This window comes from Halichoerus grypus, chromosome 13, assembly GCF_964656455.1.
Source record: "Halichoerus grypus chromosome 13, mHalGry1.hap1.1, whole genome shotgun sequence".
In the NCBI taxonomy this organism is placed as follows: Eukaryota; Metazoa; Chordata; class Mammalia; order Carnivora; family Phocidae; genus Halichoerus; species Halichoerus grypus.
In genome coordinates this window covers 90,892,580-90,905,894 of record NC_135724.1, presented here as the reverse complement: position 1 = coordinate 90,905,894, position 13,315 = coordinate 90,892,580, and the positions used below count along the sequence as shown (strand labels likewise).

Genomic DNA, 13,315 nt, shown 5'->3' with positions numbered 1-13,315 from the left:
TTAGTCTGGCAGCTGGTGGCAGAATGGATTAGTGGGGAGAGGCCACAGGTGGCCACAGGGGCGCTCTAGGAATGAGCTGTGTGAGCCTGTAAATTGCCAGGGATGACATCCTCAACCAGCGAGGCCCTCCTGGTCAGTAGGAAGACTCAGAGTCATAAAGTAAGACATGGGGTTTTTTCCAACCACATCAGAACACCCAAATATGGATTTTTCTGCCCCAAACCAGCCATCTTGAGAATTAGGGGAACTTCTGAGTCACCTAAATATAGTCACCTTGAAACCTAGGAAATTATTCCAGACATGGATGGGATCACTACTCAAAATGTTTATTTGAATAAGAGGATGAAAACAGAAGCCACAGACTGGAAGAGGATATTTGCAAAGCACATAACCAATAATGGAGTGGTATCTAAAATACACAAAGACCTCTTAACACACAACAGTAAGAGAACAAACAACCCAATTTATAAATGGGCAAAAAAAATCTGAACACACACCAAAGAAGATATACAGATGGAAAATAAGCCTATGAGAAGATATTAAACACCACATGTTATTAGGGGATTGAAAATTAAAACAATAATAAGATACCACTGCACACCTATGAGAATGGCCAATATCCAGAACACAGCAGCACCCCGTGTTAACGAGGACGCGGAACAGTGGACTCTTATTCACGACTGACGAGAATGCACAGTGGCAGGCTACTTTGCAAGACAGTTTGGCAGCTTCATGCAAAACTCAACGTACTCTTACATACAATCCAACAATCACACTCCTTGGTATTTACTCAAAAGAGCTGAAAACTTATGTCTGCACCAAACTAGCACATGGATGTTTATAGCAGCGTTATTCACAATCGCCCAAACTTGGAAGCAACAAAGATGTCCTTCAGTAGGTGATGGATAAATAAACTGTGGTAGATCCAGACAATGGAATATTATTCAGTGCTGAAAATAAATGAGTGATCAAGCCATGAAAAGACTCAAAGTAACCTTAAATGCATATTACTTAGTGAAAGAAGCCAGTCTGGAAAGGCTACAGGCGGTATGACTCCAACTACATGACATTCTGGAAAAAACACAGTAATGGAGACGGTAAAGAGATCAATGTTGCCAGGGATTCTGGAGGAGGGAGAAAGAGATAAATAGGTGCAGCACAGAGGGTTTTTAGGGCAAGGAGCTATTGTTTTTGATCCTGGAATGGTAGACACACATCACACATCATGTATTTGTCTAAACCCACAGAATGCACAACACCAAGAGTGAATCCTACTATATACCACATACTTTAGTTAAAAAGAATATATCAGAGGGCACCTGGGTGGCCCCGTTGGTTAAGCATCTGACTCTTGATTTCGGCTCAGGTCATGCTCTCAGGGTCGTGAGATCGAGCCTGGCATCGGGCTCCACACTCAGTGGGGAGTCTGCTTAGGATTCTCTCTCCCCCTCTCCCTCTGCCCCACTCCCTGCTCGCACTCATAAATAAATAAATAAATAAATAAATAAATAAATAAATAAATAAAATCCTTTCTAAAGAAGAATGTATTAGTATTAGCTGATCAATTGAAACAAATGTACCACACTAATGGGGATGTTAATAATGGGGAAAGCTGAGAATTCCCTATAATTTCTGCTCAATTGCTCTGTAACCTACAAGTGCTCAGAAAAGTCTTACTATGTGTGAAATGTGTACTTGAAAGCTCTTTGTATCAGTCAGCATAGACTTTGTTATGCCTGGTAACAAATGAAGCCCAAACCTCAATGGCCTAAGATGACAAAGGTTCAGCGGTCACTCACACTACCTGGCTTTGCCAGGTCAGGAGGGGGCTCTGCTGCACACAGTCATGGACAGACTCTCTCCTTAACCAGACTGTGGGTGGGCTCCTCTGAGCACTCCCTCCACGTCCCTGCCACACCTTTAGAGCCCAATTATAGCAAGGATCCTGCTGAGTCAGTTTAGAGAGAATATACCTCCTCTCCTGATATCTGCTCATTCTCTATATTCTAACCCAATTCCTTATCCCCACCCTTGCTGTCTGATCACTGTGGCCTGACCTCAGCAAGAATCTGGTTTGGTCTGGCCAGGATGGCCCTCTTCCCCAGGATGACTCCTCTCAGTCCTGCACCATCTACTGACCCCACCCCACCCCCACTCTGTTCCTAGGCTATAAATTCCCACATCTCTACGGGTTACACGGAGGTCTCTTTTCCCTTTCTTGCAACGGTTTCCAGATGAAATCTATCTTTACCACTTGTGCTGGGGGCTGGCTCTGGTCTCCTCTGACATCACTCAGAGGCGAGGCTGATGGGTGGCTTTTCAGGCATCCTGCTCCACCCCAGGCCACCCCCTCCTCCAGGCGGGAGTCCTTCACTTGAATAACAATAATGACTAGATTTGACCACACAAAACCTAAAACATTGCTAGAGTGACAATATAGTAATAAAAAAGGAAGCACAACAAAGTAGGGAAAGACGCTTGCAGACAAACATGGGGAAAAACTCAAATTTCACCAAAAATCAGGTGATTGGAAATTAAGCCTACAAGAACACAGCCATATTCCAGCTATCAAATTATCCTTTTGAGGCAATGACTGCCCCGTGCTGGCAAAAGAACCAAGAGCAGGGCACTCCCACACAGAGCTGCCGGTGCCAACCAGCAGAAAATTTTCACCAAATCATCAAAAATTTAAAACTTCATCATGTCTTGTGACCCATTCACTTCTAGCACTCTCTCCTGAAGACTGACCACCAAAGTACTCAAAAGACATTTTACATTTTTAAAGAATGTTGAAAAGGAATGTTGAAAAGGGGGGAAAAATGAAACATGGTAAATAGAGGATCTATAATATCAATAGAATATTATACCGCTATTAAATATTACACTTAAAACTACAGGTTCATCGAAAGGCTCCGTGAATCTTTAAATTGTTGGGAAAAAGTTGTTTATGTGTACTTGTATTTTGGGAGAAAGAGAGTCCACCCCTTTCATTAGTTTTTCAAAGGGGCTGATAATTATTGTTTCAAATATTTAACAACCTGAGATGTTGCCATATATTTATTCTACATTGTTACAAAAACTGCTTTCAATGCTAAACAAACTCTAGTATTGACAAAAATATCGTATTTGTGTATAGCCGCATACATGCAAACACGTACACAGGAATATACTCATCAAAATCATACATAGGTTCAGGGATGGTTTTTATCTTCTACATCTTATTCAGTGTATCTTCTAAATTTTAATTGAACATCTATTACTTTTGACATAAGAAGATCTATGCCAAAACTGGCCAGCACCATAAATTCACAAAGAGTTTCACACTGGCTGGGAAAAGAGGTGGCGTTTCTAAAATATTTCTCTTTTTCTTTTCTTTGGTTAGCCTGATCTCTTTTTGGAAGTGGGGGAGGAGCCCTTCCTTTCCCATAGGCAAACCCTGTTACCACTTTGTAGCATGAATTACAGACAGATCAGGGCATGGTATGTTTCTATACCTAAATCCTGGTTTTGAACCATCCTGGCAGCTGGTACTGAGAGGCGTCCAGTGGCAAATTTTATTATAAACCTACAATTGTGTGTTTCTAAATCTACTATTTTCTAATCCTAAAATTCAAATCCTATGGTGTTTGAATTCATTACTATTTCATTCATTCCTACATCCCATTCATTCCTAATTCCCAACTCTGACTACACATTAGGATCACCTGGAGGGGCGCCTGGTGGCTCAGTCGGTTGAGCATCCGACTCTTGGTTTCGGCTCAGGTCATGATCTCAGGGTCGTGAGAAGGAGCCCCGTGTCGGGCTCCACGCTCAGCGTGGAGTCTGCTTCAGATTCTCTCTCCCTATCCCTCTGCCCATCCTGCTGTGCACGCTCTCTCTTGCATGCGCTCTCACTCTCTCTCTCTCTCTCTCTCTCAAATAAGTAAATCTTTTTTAAAAAAATCACCTAAAGAGTCTTTACGTGATGTATCAATGCCTGTGACCCACCGAGGTGTCAGGTCTAAGGAATGTGTGCTTACTAAGGACCTCCAGGCTATTTTGACATGCCTCCAGGATTGAGAAGTCTTGATTTATCCATGTAGCAAGCAATCATTAAGCCCCTGTATTAGTTTCCTACAGCTGCTGTAACAAATCACCATGAACTTAATAGCCTACAGCAACAGCAATTTATTCTCTCACAGTTCTGGAAGCGAGAGCTCCAAAATCAAGGTGTCAGCAGGGTCGCGCTCCCACCTAAGGCTCTAGGGGGAAATCTGTTCATTGCCTTTTCCAGTTTCTCGGGGCTCCAGGCATTGTTTGGCTTCCTCGGCTTGTGGCCGCTTCACCCCAATCTCTGCCTCCATCTCCATGGCCTTCTCCTCCATGTCTGTCTTACGAGAACACTTGTCATTGGATTGAGAGCCCACCCAGACAATCCAGGATAATCTCCTCATCTCAAGATTCTTCAATTACCTCTGCCAAGATCCTTTTTCCCAAATAAACATTCACACGTTCTGTGGTGAGGATGTGTGCACATCTTTTGAGGGGCTACCCCTCAAGCCACCGGCCAGATGGCCTGCCAGGCCCGTGGGCAAGCTGTCACCGAGTTCTCAGTTTGATTGGACAAGAACGCTGAATGAGGGCGAAGGAAGAACCCACAGGCAGGCACGGCCGGGGGCTCAGATAAGTGCGTGGACTCTAAGGTCCGACTGTTTTTGGCTACTTACTGGCCCAGAGAGCTTGGGAAGTCATCTAAACTGGTCAGCTTACACATCTGTTAAGCAGCAATCATGCCAGTTATCTGCCTCATGGGGCTCTAACATTGCCGACTCTTAAAAGATACTTTTCCTAAAAGACTCACAATGATATCTGGCACCTAATAAGTAGGGTTTTTCAATCCATCTTTTAAAATAAACTAAGCAATGGACAACAGAATCACACAAAATTGTCCTCAAAGACACACTAAAATGTTCTGTGTGTTCTATCTTTACCTGTCATGAAAACTTCTAGAGAAGGAAAGAAACCAACATAAACGGAGTCAGGTAGGAAACACTGCTCATACTTGGAGACAGAGGAGGCTGCAGCTACCTCTGAACTGTCTTTGTCTGTCTTCCAACAAAAAATAAGTAAGTAAGAATCCTGAAGTGCAGCGAACTATTCATCCTGGTTGTGTTTCCTGAATCCACGTAATGATACATGACAGTGAGTCATGCTAGCACCGCTGCTTCACGTCTAACGGCCGAATTTCAGAAAAAGCAATGAGTTAGGTTATTCAGAAGGGCGATCCCTTTGTTTGCCCAGTATTTTCTGGATGAGAGCAGGCAAAGGAAAACTCCTGGAAGATTGGTTCCAGATTTTCCAACAAGGTAACACTCCACAGTAAACATCTGACTTTGATCTTGATTTCACCTTGAACTGGGTTTACAACAATGTGGGGTGTGTTGATTTCTTTAAAGAAATCTATCTGGGGGCTTTTGCTTTTCTATCCTATGGAGAGGCACAAACTCCCCTTTCCCGTGTGCACCCCCAAGCTCTTCTCCAATGTTTAGGTGAGAATGAACTCTGTGTTGTGGTTTCTGACCACAGAAAAAGTTGTAGCTTATTTTCGCTGAGGTTTGGCTCCCAACGACCAGACAGAAACCATTCAAGGAGCAACCTTGCCTCAAGGTCTCTGACCCCACCTGGCCCCCATGCAAACCACCTGCCAGCTACCTTCCGTTTCCATTGCTGCCCTGTTATCTGTTCCAAACACTTTCAAATCTGCTTATTTTTCTAATCTCTTCTCTCCTCCTTTGGTAACACTACTCTTTATCTTGTGGTTTTCATCTTTATTACTCACATTTCCTCACAATGAGCGTTCATTAAAATATTTTAAATTAGGACCTTTACTGCCTTTCTCACTGAGCGCGTTGGGTCTTCCCATACGACACATTTTTAATTCTTATCACAGAATTTCAGGCAGTTTGTACATTATATTCTATTAAAAACTCTATTCCACCCAAGGTTGTCACAATTCAGAGATTACAGCTTTCTGAGGGATGTTTTGTTAGGGATATATTCATATATTCACTTTGTTAGCCGGCAAACACGGTCCATGAGCTTGTATTTCACACCTCATTTGACATCACAATTCAATAGAAAAGTACAAAGAGAAGCAATTATTTATTTAGATTAGGGAATGAATTTTAGAGGGATATTAGATAAGTATAAATTGTCATACCAAAGTATCAACCCCTGTCCTTCATCCAGCCCCAGGGAGGTCAAACACTGAAGTGAAGGACGAGAAGGAGGATGCTAGACAGGAGAGCGTCTCATAATTATGTAACTCTGCTTATGTAACGACTTGTCTTCTCCTGCAATTTTTTTCTCTCTCCTAAAGAGAATGCAAAATTGATTCTCACAGAGCCAAAAGTGATCACCACAGCCTATGTTTTTTCTTCAATGTAAGAGAGCACGACTTGATCAAATATTTCAAGAAGTCAATTTCCTACCCATAGAGCACGGATTCTGCCCTCACACAGACCCTTCTAACTCAGGACGGTTTGACAGGCGTGCAACTGCTCGACTGGACGATGGCGTGAAAGCGATCAATGCTTTCAGTAGAAACCGTACTTGGAATTTTGAACCTAGACCTTGTCGCGGGCTCACAATCCACAGTCCCATCCTGTCCTGTGATGCTGGGCAGCGGCCGCCGCTCCCCGTCAGCCATGCGATCACGAGGGTCACAGACGCCACCTGCATCGTCTGTCACCGTCAATGCCTAGTCAGGTGATTTTGTCCAGTGGGAGGCTCACGTCGGTGCTCTGAGCACGTTGAAGGTGGGCCGGGCTGAGCTGTGGTGGCCGCTAGGTGAGGTGTGTGAAATGCATCTTTGACTCATGATATTTTCAGTTTATGATGGGTCTATCTGGAGGTCACCCTGTTATGAGTCAAGGAGGATCTATACCCAAGATGTATACCCAAGTGGTGATTTCAGAGGGTGTACGTCGAGGCATCCCACTCAGACCCCTCCAGCATGCAGGACTGTGGTAACCGCAAGGCCCCTCTTGTTTCTGCCCCCACCCCCAGCATCCATCCCCCAGAACATCTCCCATCCTCTAAGCCACGTCGTTCAGGTGGGCTGGCCACAGTGACTGGTCTGGTGGGCCCATGATCCAGGCTGGGCCAAAGAGAGCCAGTGGACCTGACGGGGAAGAGTGGCGTCCTCCCTGAAGTGACCACACCAGCAGGATGGACACTGGGAGCTGCTGGTGGCTGACCTGCCACCAGGAGGGAAGATCCTGCTAGAGATGCTGCCAAGCCAGAGGAAAGACAGGGGACAGGTCGCTAAGGATGCCGCTTGGGCCCCTGGATCCAGACGTCATCCCTGGTAGCAGCCCCTCTGCGCGTCTCCATCAGCATGAGGAACCCAACACCCCTTCATGCTTGGGCTTCATCATGCGGCATCCAACAACACAGCCCAGCTGACCAACACCCCCAGCAACCCAGAGGGAGCCTGGGCCCAAGCGCAAAACAGAGAGGAAGCCACAACCCTTGGCGGGCACCAGGTTTGAAGAGTGTGGCCAGTTGCACTAGCTGACCACCATCCTCCTGCCCTTCTTCCTTGATAACAAAGACCACCCCCCAGGACACCTCCCCAAAATAGTGCCAGGTGTTCACTTTCCCAGACCACTTCCTGGGCAAAGGCAGGGGCCCACCGCTTCCCCGAGATCTGAAGAGACAACTTCCAGGTCTTCTTTCCTGATAAGAAAGAGATACACAGGAGAAGCGGCTCCCTGCCCGTGTTCATGAACAACTGGGTGAGCTGGTGATGCCTGGAACTGCTGCAGCCACCTTGTGACCACGAGCAAACTAGAGGGAGGATGACAGCCAGTGAGCCGGGCACAACAGAGCGGAAGACAGGACACACCTGGGTGACATCATCTGTGCTGCTAGATTTCCAGCCGCCAACCGCCCGCCCTTAAGTTTCTTGCCAGGTGAGACGGTAAAACCGTGTTGTAGGGGCCACGTTCAGTGGGTATCTCAGTACTTGCGAATGAAAGCACCTGAGCCAATATAAGAATCCTAGGCTCTCTCCGTATACTGATAGTTCAGGGTGTGGGAACGCTCAGCGGGCGGACAGATTTCCAGGGAAACCATGGGCCACACGAGGTTGCAGATGAAAAGCTCTTTCGAGGGAGGGAAAGCAGGATAATCAGAATGTTGAGCTTGGAGTAGTCAATATTCCTAACAGGAGGTTCGTGACCTCTCACTGCCTTCCCTTTGAAAGAGCTCTTGGAAGCAGGGAGGACATGGTCCTAGCCGAGGTTGGCGGGGGTCACCGAGGCAGGGAGCACTCGGCGCAGGACTCCCCTGGAGGAGGCAAGCTCCACCCAACCTCCCTGAGCCTCAGGAGCCCAGCCACCCGCCCACACCCCCGTGCGATCACAGAGTACCCCCCGGGGGCCTAACATTGTGGAGTTTAAATACTAGAGGGGAGAGGAAAGAGAAGAGGGTATGACGATGGCAGAGATCTGCAAGGGGCTCGCCTGCCAAGCTGAGGCCTTGGAGTCTCATCCTGGCTGAAGTGGGAGCCACTGTGGTTTTAAGGCGGGGGCTGGGTGACATGTCCAGGGGCTCATTTCGGCCCAACTCCTTGAGAGAAAAGGCTGTTACCACAGTGGAGACAGCTCCTTCTGCCTTTTTGGGGTCCTGATGCACGGTGACTAGCAATGACCTCCCTCCGCAGCCCCATGAAACCCAAGGCCAGGGTCTGAGCTGGAGAGGACAGGTGTGTGCTGGCAACACCAAGCTCACCTGACCTCCCACTCTGACTCCATGTGCAAATACCCACGCGTGGTATCTGCAAAATCACTGCATTTAAGCACGAAGACACAATTACTCGTCGCCCTAGCCGCCCTCTGCTTGCTCATAAAAAGGTACATTTCCCCCTCGCCTCTTAGATCATTTCTATGGTCCTCATTTCATTCTTCAGTCTTCAGTGCAAACAATAACAATAATAATAATAAATTCCTAAAGTACGGTTCTCAAAGCCCGTGCATATGTGAGTTCAGGTAATTTTCTGAGACTGCTCACCTAATTGGGCCATAGGTGTACAGAGAGCGCAAAGAATAAAAGCCCCCTCCGGCGGCGCAGCCCCATCATGGAGCCCTTCGGAAGCCGAACGGCTGAGCAGTGCTGACGAGCGAGAGGAACACACGGCCCACTAAAGGCGGAGGCATCACCCCGTTTATGCGCACATTACTCCGCTGTCCGCTCTCGCAGCCACCCCAGCCCACCACAGCCACGGCTGCGCCCGGGCACACGGGCGCTCACCTGCTCTGCGTGTCCGGGTGGTGGCCCACACAGGTGAGGGTGGCCGCTGTCTGCTCGCTGCTGCTGTCGATGTCCTCCTGGACTGCCCACTGCTGCTCGCTGCTGACGCGCACGGCCGAGATTCTCACACCGGCTGCGGCCTTAATTCTGTGGGGTAGGAAAAAGACGTACAGTTCAAGACAAGTGGTAAAAAAGATGGAACCAGAGCACATCTTCCCTCTCCTCTGGGAGACGCAGGGGAGAGAGGCGGCAAATGGCTTTCCTTTGCAAACTAAGGGTCCTGTTATTTTTACGAGCGCCCCGAAGCAGGAGCCCCGGCGTTTGGCCAAGCGCGTCAGTGTTCTGTTGCATCAACGCGCTGGGAACCAGATCACCGTCTGCTTCGGGGGCCGCGAGTGATGGAAGTGAGGCAGGTGTGTCTGGGCGGGCGTGGATGGAATCCGCTTGCCCTGCTCTTCGCCTAGAGATGGAGGGGGGTCCCCATGAGGTGGAGGGAGCACACACGGCCGGGGGGCAGGGGAAGCCCAGGGGACCGAGGAGGAAGGGGCGGCCCTGACCGCACGGGGAGAAGGGAACGATGGGGCATGCCGTCGTCGGGAGAAAAATACACACAGCATCCAGGCAGGACAGTGTAGCCAGGGAATGCCTGGTCTGGCGTTGGCAGAACACAGTTCCCCAAGGAAGAACCCAAGGACCCAGGCACTCCGGCACTGAGAAAAGGCCAACTCACAGCCTGGTTGTTTTCCATGTGTTCCCTGCTCCTCAAATGACCCTCTGCTGCGACTAACCAGAGCGCGTCTCCTGCTCTGTAACAGAGGATTCCGGAGCATCATTCAAGTTCTTGGATAGCAGCCTTGGGACTTGCCTGAGCTGGGGACATGTCCGGGGAACAATCAGGAGGAAGACAGAGCCATGGAGCACCCTCTGCTCGCCGTGCCTTAACCAGGTAGACGTAAGAGCAAGAGGACGTGCTTGGACTTCTGAGCCCAGGAACAAATACAGCACAAGGTTGGCAGGTGCTTGGCTGGGAGGAAGCATGACGTCCCTCTGCTTCCCAGAGGCCTGTGGACCCACAAGCACTGCCCAGTGAGGCCCTGGGCACCCTTTACCACAGGTACATCAAAAGGAACGTGATAGGAATGCCTGGGGGGCTCAGTCGGTGAAGTATCTGCCTTCAGCTCAGGTCATGATCTTGGGGTCCTGGGATGGAGTCCCGACCCCATGTGGGGCTCCCTGCTTGGCGGGGAGTCTGCTTCTCCCTCTCACTCTGCCCCACTCCCCGCTTGTGCTCTCTCTCTCGATTTTTCTCTTGCTTGCTCACTCTCTCTCAAATAAATATAAAATCTTAAAAAAAAGAAAAGGAACACGATTCAGCCATAAAAAGGAATGAAGCATTGACACCCACTACAACGTAGATGAACCTTGACAACATCAGTCAACATGGAAGAAGCCAGACACAAAAGGCCGTGTATTGTGTGATTCCATTTATGTAAAAGGTCCAGAAGAGGCGAATCCGTGGGGACACAGAGCAGGCTGGTGGTTGCCAGGGGCCGGGGGCACTGGGGGAGAAGGGGCAGTAACCGTTAGACTAACCGCTAGACTAACAGACTTGATCGGGACTAGACGGCACCGCGAATGTGCTAAATGCCACTGAACTGGTCCCTGGGAAACGGCCAACTGTATGTTACCTGATTTTGCCTCAATAAAAAAAAAGAAAGAAAGAAAAGGGTGTAGAAACAAATGAATAGCCCCTCCCAGGAGAGGTTGAAACTTAAAAAAAATAATAAAAATAAACAAGCATTTATCAACACACACACAAAAAATCTCCAAGACCCAAAGAAGGGAGCTTATAAAGGCAGAATTTCCAGGAACAGGAGGGAGCATTCTGGACTCAAGGGCTGTCCTAACCGCTGGCTTTGCTGCCCACTGTGAGGAGCCCGGGGGGTGGAATTGGGGGCTTTAAATACCTGCAGAGATAGTTAAACAGAGAAGAAATGCTTCTGCTTCCCTTATTCTCCTCGTGCAGGTCCTCGCGTCCGGCGCACCCTGAGAAGTCCCCAGAGCCGCAGACCCCCTCCCAGCTCTGACCGACTCCCCTCCTGCCCCGCCCACGAACGAAGGCTGCTACCCCCTCCAAGCCTTCTTTCTCACCACTGTGATGTTCCCAGGATTAGTTTATGCGAACCGTGAATAGAGGCGTCCTGTTCTGTCCGCACTTCCAGCCATTCCATGTTGCTGCCAAATGGGCAGTTGGAGAGAACGTTCCAGAACTCGCGTCTCCTCTCTGATGGCACTTGCTATTGTAACAGTTACCACGTTCTGTCGCATGTGCACGACTGCTCACGGAGCAACTTCGTCAGACAGCCCCATGGGCCGCATTATTACTACTGTCCTCAAAGTCCAGATGAACACATGTCCACCCTCCCGCCCCCAGACCGAGTGGCCAGCTGGAGGTCATGGAGCCGGGCGATGGCAGAGCCAGGATTAGAAACCTGCTCCCATGCACGTGGTATCCCCCGTGAGCCGCGCGCACCACGCCCTGCTGGCAAATGACCCAGGGGACCCATGACCTGCACTCTAGCTCCTAACTGAGCCCTAACGGCCCCTCTCGCTCCTTCAGTCCTGGAGCACAACATGTCCACTGAAGATTCTCCTTGGGGTTTTTCGTTTATTTTCTTTGATTCTGATCCAAAACAAGGCACAGGTCTCTCGTCGTCAGGGACTCAGCATCTCTGAACGGATTCATGCAACTGGATGCCACGGCCTCCCCACTGCCCTCCTTTGTGGTCTTTTTTGTTTTTCGAGACAGAGGCCATTGCAATGGGCGAACTCTCCCTGGGAGTGCTGAGAAGCAGGCCTCCAACCAGGGGCGACCACAAGTACCAGCAGCAGGGACAGAGTCTGAGCAGCTCTGGAGGCCAGCCACTGTGCTCACCATTGTCACTGTCCTTGCTGGTCCTAAAGAGATCACGGGGGAGGCCGGGAGGCAGGCTTGGGACGGTGACCTGTAACTAACAGAGGTCACCCAGCAGGGTCACACCCGTGCCTAGGGCTGTGCATGAGGACAGAGGCAGAGAGCAGACCAAGGTGGCCTCCCAAGGTTTCCTTCAGATGGGATTATTGGCCCTGGGGCACCACAGATGCTTTTCTACGTGCTGCAATGCTCTCGAGAGGACGTCTGACTTCTTCACTTTTTCCTGCTTACCTGGAGCCCAGATGAGAGCCCATCACAGTAGCCGCCCATCTGCTTCCCTCCCTAGGGCAGCCAGCCTCGGGTAGCCCTCCAGGTTTGGCCATTAGCAGGGGCATCTCTATGTTCTCCCCTGCAGGGTCACTGGCTCTCAATTTCTACTCCACCATCCACACCCGAGCACTGTGCTTGGCATTAGGGCTCCAGACACAATTACTTTTCTCCTCTATCCCCATCCTCCTCCCAAGCCACCTAGAAGGACTGGGACCTCCTGCCTGACCCAGAGCATGCCATGAACGTTTCTGCCCTAACGCCTTCCCGCACTGCTGGTCTCCTTTGGTTTTGGTAGCTCCCCTGAGCTGCAGCAAAGTCAGACCTGAGAGGCTCACCAGGCTGCACCAGTGATCTGGAGCACAAGAGAGCCAGAAACTTCAGTGTGGTTAATTTCGAGGCCAAGAGGAAGTCTCAAGAAAACAGATACCTACTCGCCCCCTTCCAGGCTTCCTAGGGCCCATCCCTCCCCCAGAAAGTAGACTTTCAAGCTGCTAAATACCTTCCAAAACTTCCATAAAGACAGTCAGCTTTCATGCCCACTAAGGACAGGAACCGTGAGCTCAACAGTCACACACGAACTGTCTCCGTTAGGGCTGGGAGCCACACAGGACAGATGCATGGCATCATGGGGTTTGTCTTAGCTTTTATTCTCAGTTATTATTATCGGTAGCAATGCACTCTCGCAAGCCTCCTTGTACAGCACAAAAAACAGACACTTGCCCATCAGAAGGGCTGCAACAGAAAGAGAACATAGCAAGTGTTGAATTATGTTGACTC

At 49.3% G+C, this 13,315-nt stretch overlaps 1 protein-coding gene across 1 annotated transcript in view; it reads right to left on the bottom strand.

Annotated features, from left to right (window-relative positions):
• Nucleotides 1-13,315, bottom strand: part of TMEM132B (transmembrane protein 132B) — a 348,373-nt gene that overhangs the window by 147,872 nt on the left and 187,186 nt on the right. The window contains exon 3 of the mRNA XM_078061119.1: nt 9,295-9,441. Coding sequence (XP_077917245.1) covers nt 9,295-9,441 — 147 coding nt within the window. The remainder of the gene's footprint in view (nt 1-9,294; nt 9,442-13,315) is intronic.